The 12871-nt window shown below is 40.5% G+C and overlaps 1 protein-coding gene across 4 annotated transcripts in view; it reads right to left on the reverse strand.

Annotated features, from left to right (window-relative positions):
- The window catches only part of LOC141902885 (hepatocyte growth factor receptor-like), a 38167-nt gene that overhangs the window by 23232 nt on the left and 2064 nt on the right, over positions 1 to 12871 (reverse strand). For 2 of the 4 annotated variants that reach the window (XM_074790809.1, XM_074790806.1), the window contains exons 2-4: positions 9812 to 10956; positions 9072 to 9254; positions 8327 to 8464 (exon numbers count right to left, since the gene is read on the reverse strand). In XM_074790809.1, coding sequence (XP_074646910.1) covers positions 8327 to 8464; positions 9072 to 9254; positions 9812 to 10930 — 1440 coding nt within the window. In that variant the 5' untranslated portion in view covers positions 10931 to 10956. Of the gene's footprint in view, positions 1 to 8326; positions 8465 to 9071; positions 9255 to 9811; positions 10957 to 12371; positions 12521 to 12569; positions 12789 to 12871 lie in introns of those variants that run through there. The other 2 variants (XM_074790807.1, XM_074790808.1) reach the window with 2 other exon arrangements.

Genomic DNA, 12871 nt, shown 5'->3' on the forward strand with positions numbered 1-12871 from the left:
ACAACAAAAGAGTTGTTAACTTCAAGTGCCCTCCTCGCAGCACAGTAACAGTAACAGGATACCCAAAAGTCGTCAGTACACATAAACAAAGTAATTCATACAGTAGTACTTAAATTTGGCTACGAAAGTACATTGCAAGGGTAAAATCTAGGCCTGCCGCCAAAACTTGACCCAGGTCAGATATAAGAAGGGAATACGAAATTGATGGTTGTTGTAAAGCAAGGAGGCCTATCAAACTGGCAGGTGCCCTTCTCAAATACAAATATGTAGATCTGCCCGACCGGGGCTGACTTGCACTTGCTCAGTCATAGGTTAGTTATGACCAGCCTAGCCAATCTAACAATTTAAGCCCAATCTTAAGATCTAGACCACTTTGGGACTTATGTCTTGACTATGGAATCGCCCCACCCCCGCCACTCAAGTCGTTAGATTGGCTATATAACCAACATGGTTTTCTATCGGTCTCAGATGTAAGTCTTGACGTTGCAACTCGTGTCCTAGCTGAAGCGCTCTCCTCCGATCCGAGATTTAGTAACCAGGGACCTGATGTTTATCCAACGGGGAAAAAATCTACTAGAGAATTCTACGTATTACATATTTCGCATTTGATGTTTATAATAGAGTAAAAGCCCCTGTATTCATATGTGCGCAGCTATCTAGGCCGACCCTGCAATCAAAATACACTAAAAACTACAGCGCGCGCGTACACAAAGAGAAAAATAGCCGGATTTAATAGGCGGATCTTCATCTATCAACGGAGTTCACTGATTTATAAACAATATCGCATTTATTAAGTCAGTAAATCTGTAGTAAATGTTTGGTTGTAGAATATCTAGGCATCATGAAAATACCGTTGCCTGGGCTTGATACTTCGGGCAAAGGGCATTCAGTTGGATTGAAAAGGAATTTTTTTTTCAGGTAGAAGACTTTATTATCCGGCGCACACGAGGCAATTTTCAGTCGGCTTAACGCTTCTTCTCGGTATTTGTCAGTTTGACAGAGTTGTTCTAGGCTCATTTAGATTACAGACGAGCCCAGGACCGTGAAAGCTGGCTTATGTCGACAAGCAACGCGATGCCTACCAACTCAACTGGGTTTATCGCTGATTAGCGGCAACTAGCGGTTCGACAAAAGCCAGCTTGCGACGGCAACGTGACGCCTACCGACTCGTCGCAAGCCGTATTCGGCTAGTTGCCCATGTTCTACTCCGGCCTACGGTAGGTGGGCAGTTGCTTTCGATCGCAGCCGACATAAGCTCATCTGCGACGCGACGGAACTGAGCGCAGGGGTTCCAGCTAATGAGAGACCTTAATACATAGTACAAATTATCACAGCTAGACAGCATCATTCGTAATTAGTCATAAACTTTCAAATTCAAGTAGTTCAAAACGTAAACCAAACCTTCAGCACGGCTGAGGACTGGACCGAAGATCTAGAAACGAAATTGGTAGAATTATGGTGTAAGCGGCCATCTTTATAGATGTCGCTAGCACGTTGTATTCAAAACAGAATCAGAAAGATCAAAGTCTTAAAGAGCTTTTCTAATAGAAATATATTTCCTAATAATTCAAATTTATTCTCAAAATGCTTATCACGTGACCATTTGAGCCGTTGCAGTTGCTAGTAATCGCAACCGACATAAGCAGGGAAGCAACTGGGAGGATCTCATATCCCGCTAGTCAGCCTCAGTTGCTGCGAATCGGAGCGTAGTCGACATAAGCTGGGCTGCGATCGCTCTCAGTTGCGTCGGTAGGAGTCGCGTTGCTTGTCGACATAAGCCAGCCTTTAAACAACCGTTGAGCAATCGATCGCTTGGTGTCTCCCGTTGCTGCAGGCAAGTGATTCTTTTGTTCTGTTGAGCGAGAATTGCTCGAAAACGTTGCCCGTGCGCGATAGGGTGTAGAATTACCTGGTAAGTTGGCAATTGAGGGTATGAGATCAACGACGCAGGCTGATCTTCGGCAGGGCAAGTCGTGACCTCGATGGTAACCGGCCCCTTGTTTTCTAACTAATGACTAAACACGTATCTATTTCATTCCCCTGGTGTAAAAACGACGACAACGCACAGCAGTCCCTTAAAACATAAACCAGGGTAGTTTCAACCCAGTTTCAAAAATGCGAAAACTAAACATTGGCAAACGAGACAAAACAAAAATATATATATTTTTTCCAGCGGACTACCGTGACTGGTTGGTGGCATAGGACTTGTCGAAAAAGTACCATGCGTAAAGCGAAAGAAATACAGCCAATGCTCGATTATGCATGACTGTTGGATTGACGTCTCGTTGCTGGACACTGGAACATAATTGCGATTGACAATGAACTAAAGCATTGTCGAATAAAACACTCTTATCCATGTCCACTGTAGATAATAAAAAAGTGCCACGATAAATAGATTTTTATCCGAAGTCTATTGATATGAAACCGCAACGTTTTTAACTGTTCACTGACGGCCATCATCGGGTGGGATTAAATTTCGTCAGATAGAAAAATCTTTATAGTGGCACTTTTTCATTCGATGAACTGAATTTTTCAGGATGGCCGCTTTATGGTGAGGAATAAATCCAATCGATTAACACACTCAAGTACGTAAAACATAGACAGAAACAGTGTGATCATACACGCCATATAGCGATATGAATATATTTCCCAGACTTATCCCTGATTTTTAACTTTTAAAGAAAAAAAAAAACGAAGAAAATTCCCCGATTTTTCCCTGATATCCAGGTAAGTGACCGCCCTGTTTCTGTAATCAGGGATGAGAAATTTGGGCGATAATAGTCGAGGTCCTTCTGTATGAATTTGCCGGTCGACTGCGAAAAAAAAGCTCCAAGCTCTCTCTTTCACTCTAAAAAGCTGTAAAACGAAATCAAAATCAGACTACGCATAGCGGTGGTTACATGCAGGGACTCATGTCGAGGACTCATTATACACGCCGTAATTAACCATAATTCACCCGAACTAGTTGTAAATAACAACTCTTCGACCTTTTGTTGCGCAGATAATATGTTGGTCCTCTCGTTCAGGTCATATTTAGCTATGAAATGAATAACTGCTGTATATTATATATATATATATATATATATATATATATATATATATATATATATATATATATATATTGTGCTCGTGTGTATGATTTGGAACTACTACTTGACCAAATACACGCTTCATTGAGAGATAGAGAGAGATTCATGAGACTCACAATAAAAGCGGCACCCGGTAATTTATTTTTTTTAGCGCGGCGCGCGCATACATACACGGCAGCGCATGCTACCAGCATAAAAACAGCTACCAGCATCGTGCACACGCGCCGCTGACTTGTTCCCAGGGTCGTCGCTGGCTGGAAGATGACAAACAACCAAACGGTCAAATTTCATATGATACAAAGGAAAAACTACGAGAATTAACCTGTTCGAAATTCGACGGGCGTATATAATAGCCGGTGAAATTATCGAATTCGATGAGCAATTTTACGAACGCGTGCGCGTTTTTCATTTCGCGTATTCAAATTTCTCGTTCATTGCGATTAAATTAATCGCTATCAGCTGCGAAAACGCGAGGAGCGCGCACAAAGGCGAATGACGGCAATCATTTTTCAATTTTCGAGAATAGTGAGTTCACGGCTGTCGGAACCGAACCCTGGACCGTTTATCCCGACTATTAGCATTCTCAGTATCTTACTGTTGGTAGACATAATAGCAATTTAATCATTATGTACTACATATTCGTATTCAGTAAAAGTTAAATCTTACTAGCTACAAAACTCAATATGTATAGATTGCATTATTTCAAAATTCTTATATTGCACTGAAAATACATCAACTCCTTTTACTCCCAAATTGATAATAAAAGTTTTTTCAGATCTAAAAAATCTGTCTTTCAGATCTAAAAAATGATATTTGTAGTACATGATGCACCCTTGCTCAATATGACGAATTTAGGTTAAAAATCACTTTTTACAAAGAAATATAGTTTTAAAGCAGTGATGAAATATCTATGTACTTACGTATGTATTCCTAAATATTGTTGTAAAAAGTTTTATCTAGTTTTCATAGTTTGATAGAAAAGTGACTATGGGGGATTTTTACCAGGGTGGGGGGATTTTTACTGGAGGATATTTACCTGGGATTTTTGCCTGTTACTCAATATGACATAGTATATACACTTTGTCCCAATGCTCCATAAGATCTGAATTACATAGAGCAGGGAGCTGGGAGTAACTCCCAGCGTAGAGGAAGAATGTTAGCTCTAAACACCAGGGGCCAGTTGTACGGTCACGACTTGAGTCCAAAAGTGGTCTAAAATCTTAAGGCTGGGCTTAAATTGTTAGATTTACTATAGAACTAAGTTGCTCTTAGACTGGTCTTAAGTCTAAGCCATGACTATGCAACCAGCCCCTGGGCCCAGTTCTAACTGAAGTCCAAAAGTGGTCTTAAGTTATAAGATTGGCTATAAAACTTAGATGGTCTTAGACAAGTCTTACAAATCTCACGACTGAGGAAATGAGCTCTGGGGCCAGTTGCATAGTCGTGACTTAAGTCCGAAAGTGGTCTTAAATCTTAAGACTGCTTTTAAGTTGTTAGATTGGCTATAGAACCAAGTTGTTCTTAGACTGGTCTTAATTCTAAGCCATGACTATGCAACCGGACCCTGGATTTTGTTTTGTAGATATGGATTTCGATATCTGGGTGGCCTCTTACAGATCCTTTATATTGAGCTAGAGGCAATAACACTTCAAACATACTAAACTTTACTGGAGAGCTAGTTTATTCAACTATCTAAATAGACAATGTTTTAACTGAATAATCCATTGAAAGCTGAAATGAGGATAAACAAATTTGAAAATTGTGTTCTCTAGAAATGATTACTTCCTCAAGTACTCAATGAGTTTGAAAAGGGGTTTGGTCAAATACGCGTATCTACATGGAACTCAACGACCGCATGCTCCTATCACAATTTTCTGAAGCCCTTTAGAATAACGACAATTTTTTCAGGCAATTTTCCCATCTGCGACTAATACGAACAGCAGACAACTGTCCAAGATTTAAACGTTATGATTCTGTTCAATCTGACCCAGTGCCAGGAAAATGTATCAAAATGCACTGAAATTTCCCAGATGTGTCCCTGTGGTTTTTCACAGTAGGCTTATGCCTTTTTCACTTAGTCGTGCTGGACTGTCAAAGTGTCTCTGCCCCGGGACTCACCCATTCATCTAATCATTTTTAGTAGACATCAGTGGCGTTGGAACCGTAGCGACTGCAGCAACGAAAGCCGTGGCAATAATTTACTGAATGACGTGTTTTTTTCTTTAAAAAAAAAATAAAAAGTAAATTCGCCGCGGCAATATTAGAACCTCTGGAAAAATCGAAAATTGGCCGCGGCAATCAAAAATTGCTTCCAACGCGCCTGTACATCAGATGAAAATGAGAATGAGTAATTTCACATCACACCCACATTTTGTCGGCGTGGATACTGAGGTTTTTCACTGTAGGCTTTTAATGCCTTTTTCACTTCGTCGTGCTCGCCTGTTGAAGTGAATTCACCCCTCAATTCACCCATCTGATCATTTTTAGTAGACATCCGATGAAAATAAGAATGAATAATTATACATTCCGGTGGTGTCTGTCTGGTGTGTTCAGCGATTTCCTGTTTAGTCGATTTTATCTGCATCTGCGCGGGGGAAATTGAAAACTAAAACCCCTCGATGATCGATGTTTGTTTATTATTATGAAATGCTATCTCACTATGTTATACTCGGCAAATTGGTTTCGTGATTTTCAATCAGGTCTTATTTTTATTATACAATCATATTCGGCCGTATAATCAAGATTATATCGCATTGTGTTATTATCGAATCAGGCGCAGTTATATCCAGGGCCTCCCCGAGTAGCGTGTGATACACCGGTTGTATTGTCTGGACTTAATTTCATGTCTCGAGTTTCAATTTGTTAATCGACACCTGGGCCTCCACAGTTTCCCAAATACAGGGGCCACTGCCGAGGGTAGCGCAACTTATAAAAAGGGCATTTTGAAATAAAAAGGGCATTCTGAAATTTCCAAGCAATTTAAGTCCTGAGACGAAGTGCTTTCTAGCAAATTAATTGCATTGAGATGTAGTTTCCAGGTAATAAAGACAAAATCTTGAAGAATTATGTGCTTTCTGTTTAAAATCATCTAGCTTGTCTTGTAAGAAAGTGCCCTTTTCTACTTTGGGCATGAAAAAAAGGCACAAGATTTTTGCAACGGTAGCACGTGCCTAGGGCGCTACCGTCTGAATCCGCGCCTGAAATATTACATAAATCGTGCTCGTAATTAATAATCTATTCAAGTTCCATAATATTACTAATGTACACATGAACAGTTGTTTTGGTTTTTAGATCCGGACTCGGGGTTTCCTTGCCAAGAACCTCATTTCTCAGCCTCCTAATGACCCCCAGCACAATCGAGTCGATCCAATTTTCTCTGGGATCAATTTTTTTTGGATATTTAGCTTAATATATTGAACACATACCTCGAATTTGTCATAATACGACCAGTGAAACTGTGCAGTCTGAATAAATCATTGTTTTTACATACATTCTACTCTCTATTAAAGGATTGCCTTATCAAAGGACGACCTTCAATATTCACAAGTTTATTCGCCATTCTTGCAAATTCATTTGTAATAGGCCTATACTCCTTTTATTTTATTTGACATGCTTTTTCAGTGACATGCGCGTGTTTTCTCCGTCTTGATTCGATAAGAATCCTACAGATTAACACGCTCAAATGCGTATGTAACACATAGACGGAAACTGTTTGATTTCACGTGCAATCCAGCAATGTCAATAAATGTCCCTGATTTTAAGCGTTTTTTTCAAAACTCCCTGACTTTTTTCTAAGGCAAAAAAAAATGGCAGGACCTGGTTCCACAGTTGTGAGTTAGAGTTAACTCCGAGTTTAAACTAGGTCGTTTTCAATGAGTTGACTCGGAGTCAAATCTTAACACAGAACTGTGGACAACTGGGTCCAGAATTTTCCTTGATTTCCAGGTAAGTGGCCACCCTGTCTTCTGTTCCTGATTCGTTCATCTCACTTGAGGAAATCCGATGCCTATTGTGACATTCGATATATATCTATCAATCTCATGTCATACGGGAAGAGATAATCATGTAATAAATCGACATTTTTCTTTTTTCGAAATTGATATGCTGTCGCAATTATCAGCCTTTAGCGAACGAACTTTGCGCCGCCGTGAAAAATATCAAGCATGAACTGATATTTGGCAAGTACGGCGACTTTTTTTTTACAGCCTGAAGTTCACATTCTATCCTGGCTGTTCATATTGCACATACGTGCAATAATCGGGCAAAAATCAACCCATGTCTCTTTATCAAGGAACATTCAAAATTGTATGTGTTCTATTATCAAAATTTAGTAGTTACATTCAGTGTTTTCCATATGCTGGAATTTTATAAAGGGAGCTGCATCCATTGTTAAGTAATGGCTGCTGAAATAGCAAGGCTTTCGATCCCCACCAAAAATACAGACAATAAAGCTTACTTTTTGATGTGATCTTCTATTTCTGGTAAGGGCAGCAGATATTTTTTCATAAGAGGTAGCTGATTTTAGAAGGGTTGATTTAAAAATGAAAGGGGTGGTCACCCCTCTTAAACCAGTCGTTGAACACACAACTATATCTGTACTTCGATTTCCGATTTCAAAACTAAACCCCCTGTTTCGCTCCCGGCAGGTGTGGTGGGTCCGTAAGGGACTCAAAAAATCAAACGAAATTTACCAACCAAATAAATAACAGGGACAATCCCTATTTTAAGATCAAAACCAGTCGTTGAGACCATTGACCTTCATCGCAATTGCTATGCAGAGCTAATATGAGTTGACTGCAACCATAGCCGCGATTACACAAGCATTTTGCTGAATTAAACCAGGAACAACCGTTCACACGGGTATCACATAGGTCTGTTCCTATTTCACCCAACCAAAAATGTCGGACCAGGTCAGAGCCAAATTTTAGCAGAGTCAAATTATTACATGTGAATTGCAACTGAATTGCCCCTGGTTCTGGAAGTGACTCGCTTTTTAAGCATTGTTTAGCATAGATTATAAAATGAGTGGTTTACATGTGAATGCGCTCTCTAATTAGCCACAGGCCAAATTTTACCCGGGCCTGATTTGTGCCAATATTATGAACTAATTATAACTGAATTATTATGAACCTTTACATCAGAGTCGTCCAAAGTTGTGAACTGCTGTGGATGGATGGATAGTTCAACTAAAGTTTTATTTACGCTAAACAAACCCTGAATTGATTCAAAATATTTACCTTCGAATTCGATAGCATGTAGAGACTGGAAGCATTGTTGTGCGTGGAGAACGCCATATCCTTGGAGATAGGTTCCGTAGTAACGGGAATATTAGCGAACATAGTTCCGGCTCTTGTCTGATAACCTCCCAGAAAATACTGTAAACAAACAAACATAGGTCCGTTTTATGAAGGCTGCTATTGAATTTTCGAAGGAAAATTCATTTAGGCATGAAAGCCTTATCTAAAGGTGTCAAAATATGAATATCTAACTCAAATACTGATTCAGGGTCCCGACCCATCAATTATTCCTGGATATAAGGATTTTCGAGCAGAAAATTTCAAGGACGTGTCTGCATTACTTTCATATCCAAATTACTGTAGACTCCTCCTAAATCAGTACTGTTTATCGCGGTAAACTGTTAATTCAGTGATTTTGTAAGCAAACTTTTATCCCTTATACCACTAAACTTGGTTTCTAATTCCGTAAACGCCGAATTGGGTAAAAACAAATCCTGGTCCCAACTGTACCGATTAAGGAGTAAATTGTGATGAAAGGACAAAAAACCACAAAACACGAAACCCTGCCAGCTTGATTAAATTGCCATTGTTGCCTAAGACCAACTAATAATTCCCTGAACCAGGTTCGGGCTGGGAGAGTCAAAAGGCCCAAACAATCGGACCCTGCATGCTAAACTCATCAATATTCGTGTAAATTAAAAGGTAGATTGACCCATAAAATTGGAGCAAAAGTTAATTCCCTTACCTTAAGAACACGACCGGTTTTGGTTCCTAGAATACCAATGACGTAATCTTTATATTCTATGACATGTATCGCCGTAAAAACAAGCTTTTGAGCGTATTGAACGTGGCTGATGTATGGACGGTCACTGCCAACTCCTGAATTCCTTAACGATCCTTTACAGTAAACATTATCGTTTGAAAAATCCTGAAAACAAAAAAAAAACGCTGAAAATTTCACTTTCAAATGCAACTGGGAAAAAGATATACTGGATTAGAAGGTGACACCAAGGGAAGTAACAAATCAATGAATGAAGCCATGAATCTGGGCTGGGTGCAGAGCCGAATATAACCCCCCAACCTTTGTTACCAGTTCAAACCCACATCCGCGGAACTGGGTCAACTCCAGACATCAGTGAAAGTTGAACCAAAGATAGAACTTGCTCCAGAAACTGAGGGCTTACAGCGGCTTAAAGCCCATAACTGCGAAACTGGGTCCAGAGTCGATTTGATAAAACAACTGTGCAGGGGTGCGGAGTTAATCAAATCCTCAACTGTACATTCAAGGTCCAGAATTGACCGTGAACTAACAACTTTAGAACGAGGCATGTGAATAACAAAATCCCCAAACCAGTAGAACTGGGTCCATAGTCAATTCAAATGCATCCCTTTGGAATCCCAAACCCGTTGTTTTAAGTAAAAATTCAACCACACTCTAATGGCCATCATCGAGCATAGTGAGAACGCAGCATTCTTTCAACTTACCAGCCCCATTTCATATTCGCAAGCCGGTTTCGTATCCCAGATCCAACGAAGACGGTGCCCGATCGCGCTGTAGCAGTCTTCCTGTACCGTTCGAAACGCTTTGTCAACGCTAACCATGGAGAATGCGCAAATCACGGATCCAGCCGACTCGTCCAACTCCTTCGACAACAAACTCTTACCTTTACCGAACGTCACGTACAGTTCGTTTTTATGAACGTAGGCGGCGGTGGCGACGTTGTAGTCGCCGTTCGTGCATTGTATCGGTAATTCCGTATACGATATATAATTCAGATCTTGCACGCACGTGCGGATCAGTCGACTGCCGTACTGCTGATAGCCGCTCGTCGAGTTGCGCTGAATCGCCAGGTAATAAACGAACCCGGCGTACTCGAATCCGTAAATGTAGTCGACGATGTACGACGTTTTGTACGAGCGGTTGATGTCGATCAGCGAATACTTCTTCTTGTAGTCGTCGAATCGGGTGTACGCGATGTAGTACGCGTCGGTCGTCTGGTTGTAGAGCAGACGTCGCGACGACACGGCGTGCGAGTTGTAGCGCAGGTCGCGTCGGTCGTACGAGTTGGCCACGTGCAGGATGTTCGCGCGGCCGTACTGCGATACGAGCTGGTTGAAAAACGCAACCACCGTGCCCGCGCCGCCGACGTACTGTGCGTTGTATCGGCCGCCGATCGACCGCGACCGCGCGACGTCGTCGAGCGTGTGGCCCGTGCAACGACCTTGACCGACCGAGCCGCAGTAGAGCAGCAGACGCGTGTCGTCGTCGATTTCAAGCACTTTCGCGACGTTGTCCGCGCGCATTCGGCCGTACGCGCACCGCGCGGGCGCCGGCGGACACTTGCGGTTGTCGTCAACCGGGCCGCTCGCGAACGCCTTCGCGATTGTCAAGTTACGCGCGAACAACTGAAACAATCGGTTGTCGCCGGCGACGTAGACGTATTCGACGCCGTTTTTCAATGTCGTCACGGTGACCTGTCGGAAGTTCGTACCGCCGTTCGGCTGAGCGAATCTGATATGGTCGTCGATAGTTGAGCTTGTGCTTATCAGTAGCGACAAGGTTAAGAACGAAATGATGATAATCCTAGTCTCTGTAAACTTCATTTTGCCTCCAGTTACTTTTCATTCATCTAGAAATTACAAAGAAAATTCATAGATAGTAATACAGGCTAGAACTTGCTAAATCCGGATTTTTAATCTTTAATTGATATTTGGTCCATTTAACCTGGAACCATGTAAACTATAATTCATAATTCCGATTTTACTTAATTCCTAGAAATCTGTGCAGTACCTAGTCATTTGAATTCAGTGAGTTCTACTGTACAGTAACCGTCGCCTAACTCGGACAAACTAGGACCAGCAAAATTTGTCTGAGCTAAGCTGAGTTAAAAACACGAAAAATAGGAAGTTAGAAAATGATTTCCTTTTTGTCCGAGTTGGTCATGTCTGAATAAGGCGAGGTTTCCTGTACATACGTACATGGAAAATGAAATGGAGTCCTTGGCAGGACTAATGAACCTAAGTGGATGTGGAGACATATTTCATTTTACTGTAAAAAAACCACACTATAGAAAAAAAACCTACATCTATATAAATAATACGCATGAATCAGATTTAATCAATATCTTTTATGACAAACACTTGCTCCACCACTTTGTTCAGGTTAGTGAAATTTGTGTACGAAAGTAAAACCATTAAATCTTTGTTGTGTTTGTCTGTTTTATCCTTATTGTGCTTATCCCTAGAAAATCTTTGATTCTATTTGAATATGTATCAGTGTCCCATCGCAATACTTAATTTGCATCCTACACTGAGTCCAGGATTCCAAGTCGAAGATTACTTTGGCTTGATAAGGCCAGGAACCATCCTTGCTGACGGGAACCCATTGGCTTTCGAAAATATTCCGGAGACTTTTCAAAATGTTTTGAGGATTTTGATTTAGAGTTATTTCTCAAGTTAAGAGATTTGATGTCATTGAATTTACTAATCAAGGAGTAGTATGAAGAACCCTTTAGATCGATTAAGAAGTCCAGGATAAAAAAATGTCATATCTCAGATCATAGTTTTTCGAATATGTCAATTTTCAATTAATATGTAGTAATCAAAAATTTTCATATTCATGTTCATTATTTGAGAAAATAAATTCAATGGTCTTATCAACCCGGTGAAAGAAGAAATGAAGGAGAGGCTTCCATTTTATTATGGGTTGAAATATACCAAATATGAAACGAATGACGTAAGCAATGCCAAATATGTGCCCCACTTGATGTCATTATCATCTGACCCCCTTCATTCATGATGCCATGTACTGTTGCAGCTTGTCAAGGAAAATCGTAATGAAAAAGTACATAGGTCTGAAAAAAAACGAAAGTTAAACTACCTATGTACAGTAGACTCCGCCCGAGTCAGATCCTATCAACACAGAAAATCGGATGTTTTCTTTTTAAATATCCTTTGGTGACACTATAAAATACATCTAACTCAGATATTACACTTTTTTATGGTCTAAAAAGGTCCGACTACGTATTCAAGGAACTCTTCATACCAGGTAATCCCCTTTATCTAAATTCTAAACCATACAAACAGCGGACATCCTATACGTGACCATTCGACCTATCGAGATCTCAAGTATTCGAAATTTAAGGAATCCAGCAAAACTGATGTAAATTTGATAAAGCGAAAAAATCTACTTTGAATTCAAGCAAAATTTGATTGATAATTTTTCTTCTTCGTATGAACCTACCTAATTGCGCCTCAATCCACTTACGTATTGCGATCTATGACACACGCGCGCATTCGTATATAGTTAGTACATGACGTACATACAAAGTCCTGTCAACAACCGGCGACAATGCCAGGTTTTATTTTACTACCGGATCCTAATAGCTGTCATTCATAGAATTATACACTCCAGTTAAAGTAAAGGGGTATTCCCCTCAGTAAATTAATAGAACGCACAAAGATAACTTTGACTCATCGAATTTAATGAGCCGCGATCTAAATGAATGAGGGCCATTTTCGACTAACGCCCAAGTCATGTCTGGT

The sequence above is a fragment of the Tubulanus polymorphus genome, chromosome 3, assembly GCF_964204645.1.
Source record: "Tubulanus polymorphus chromosome 3, tnTubPoly1.2, whole genome shotgun sequence".
NCBI classification, from domain to species: Eukaryota; Metazoa; Nemertea; class Palaeonemertea; order Tubulaniformes; family Tubulanidae; genus Tubulanus; species Tubulanus polymorphus.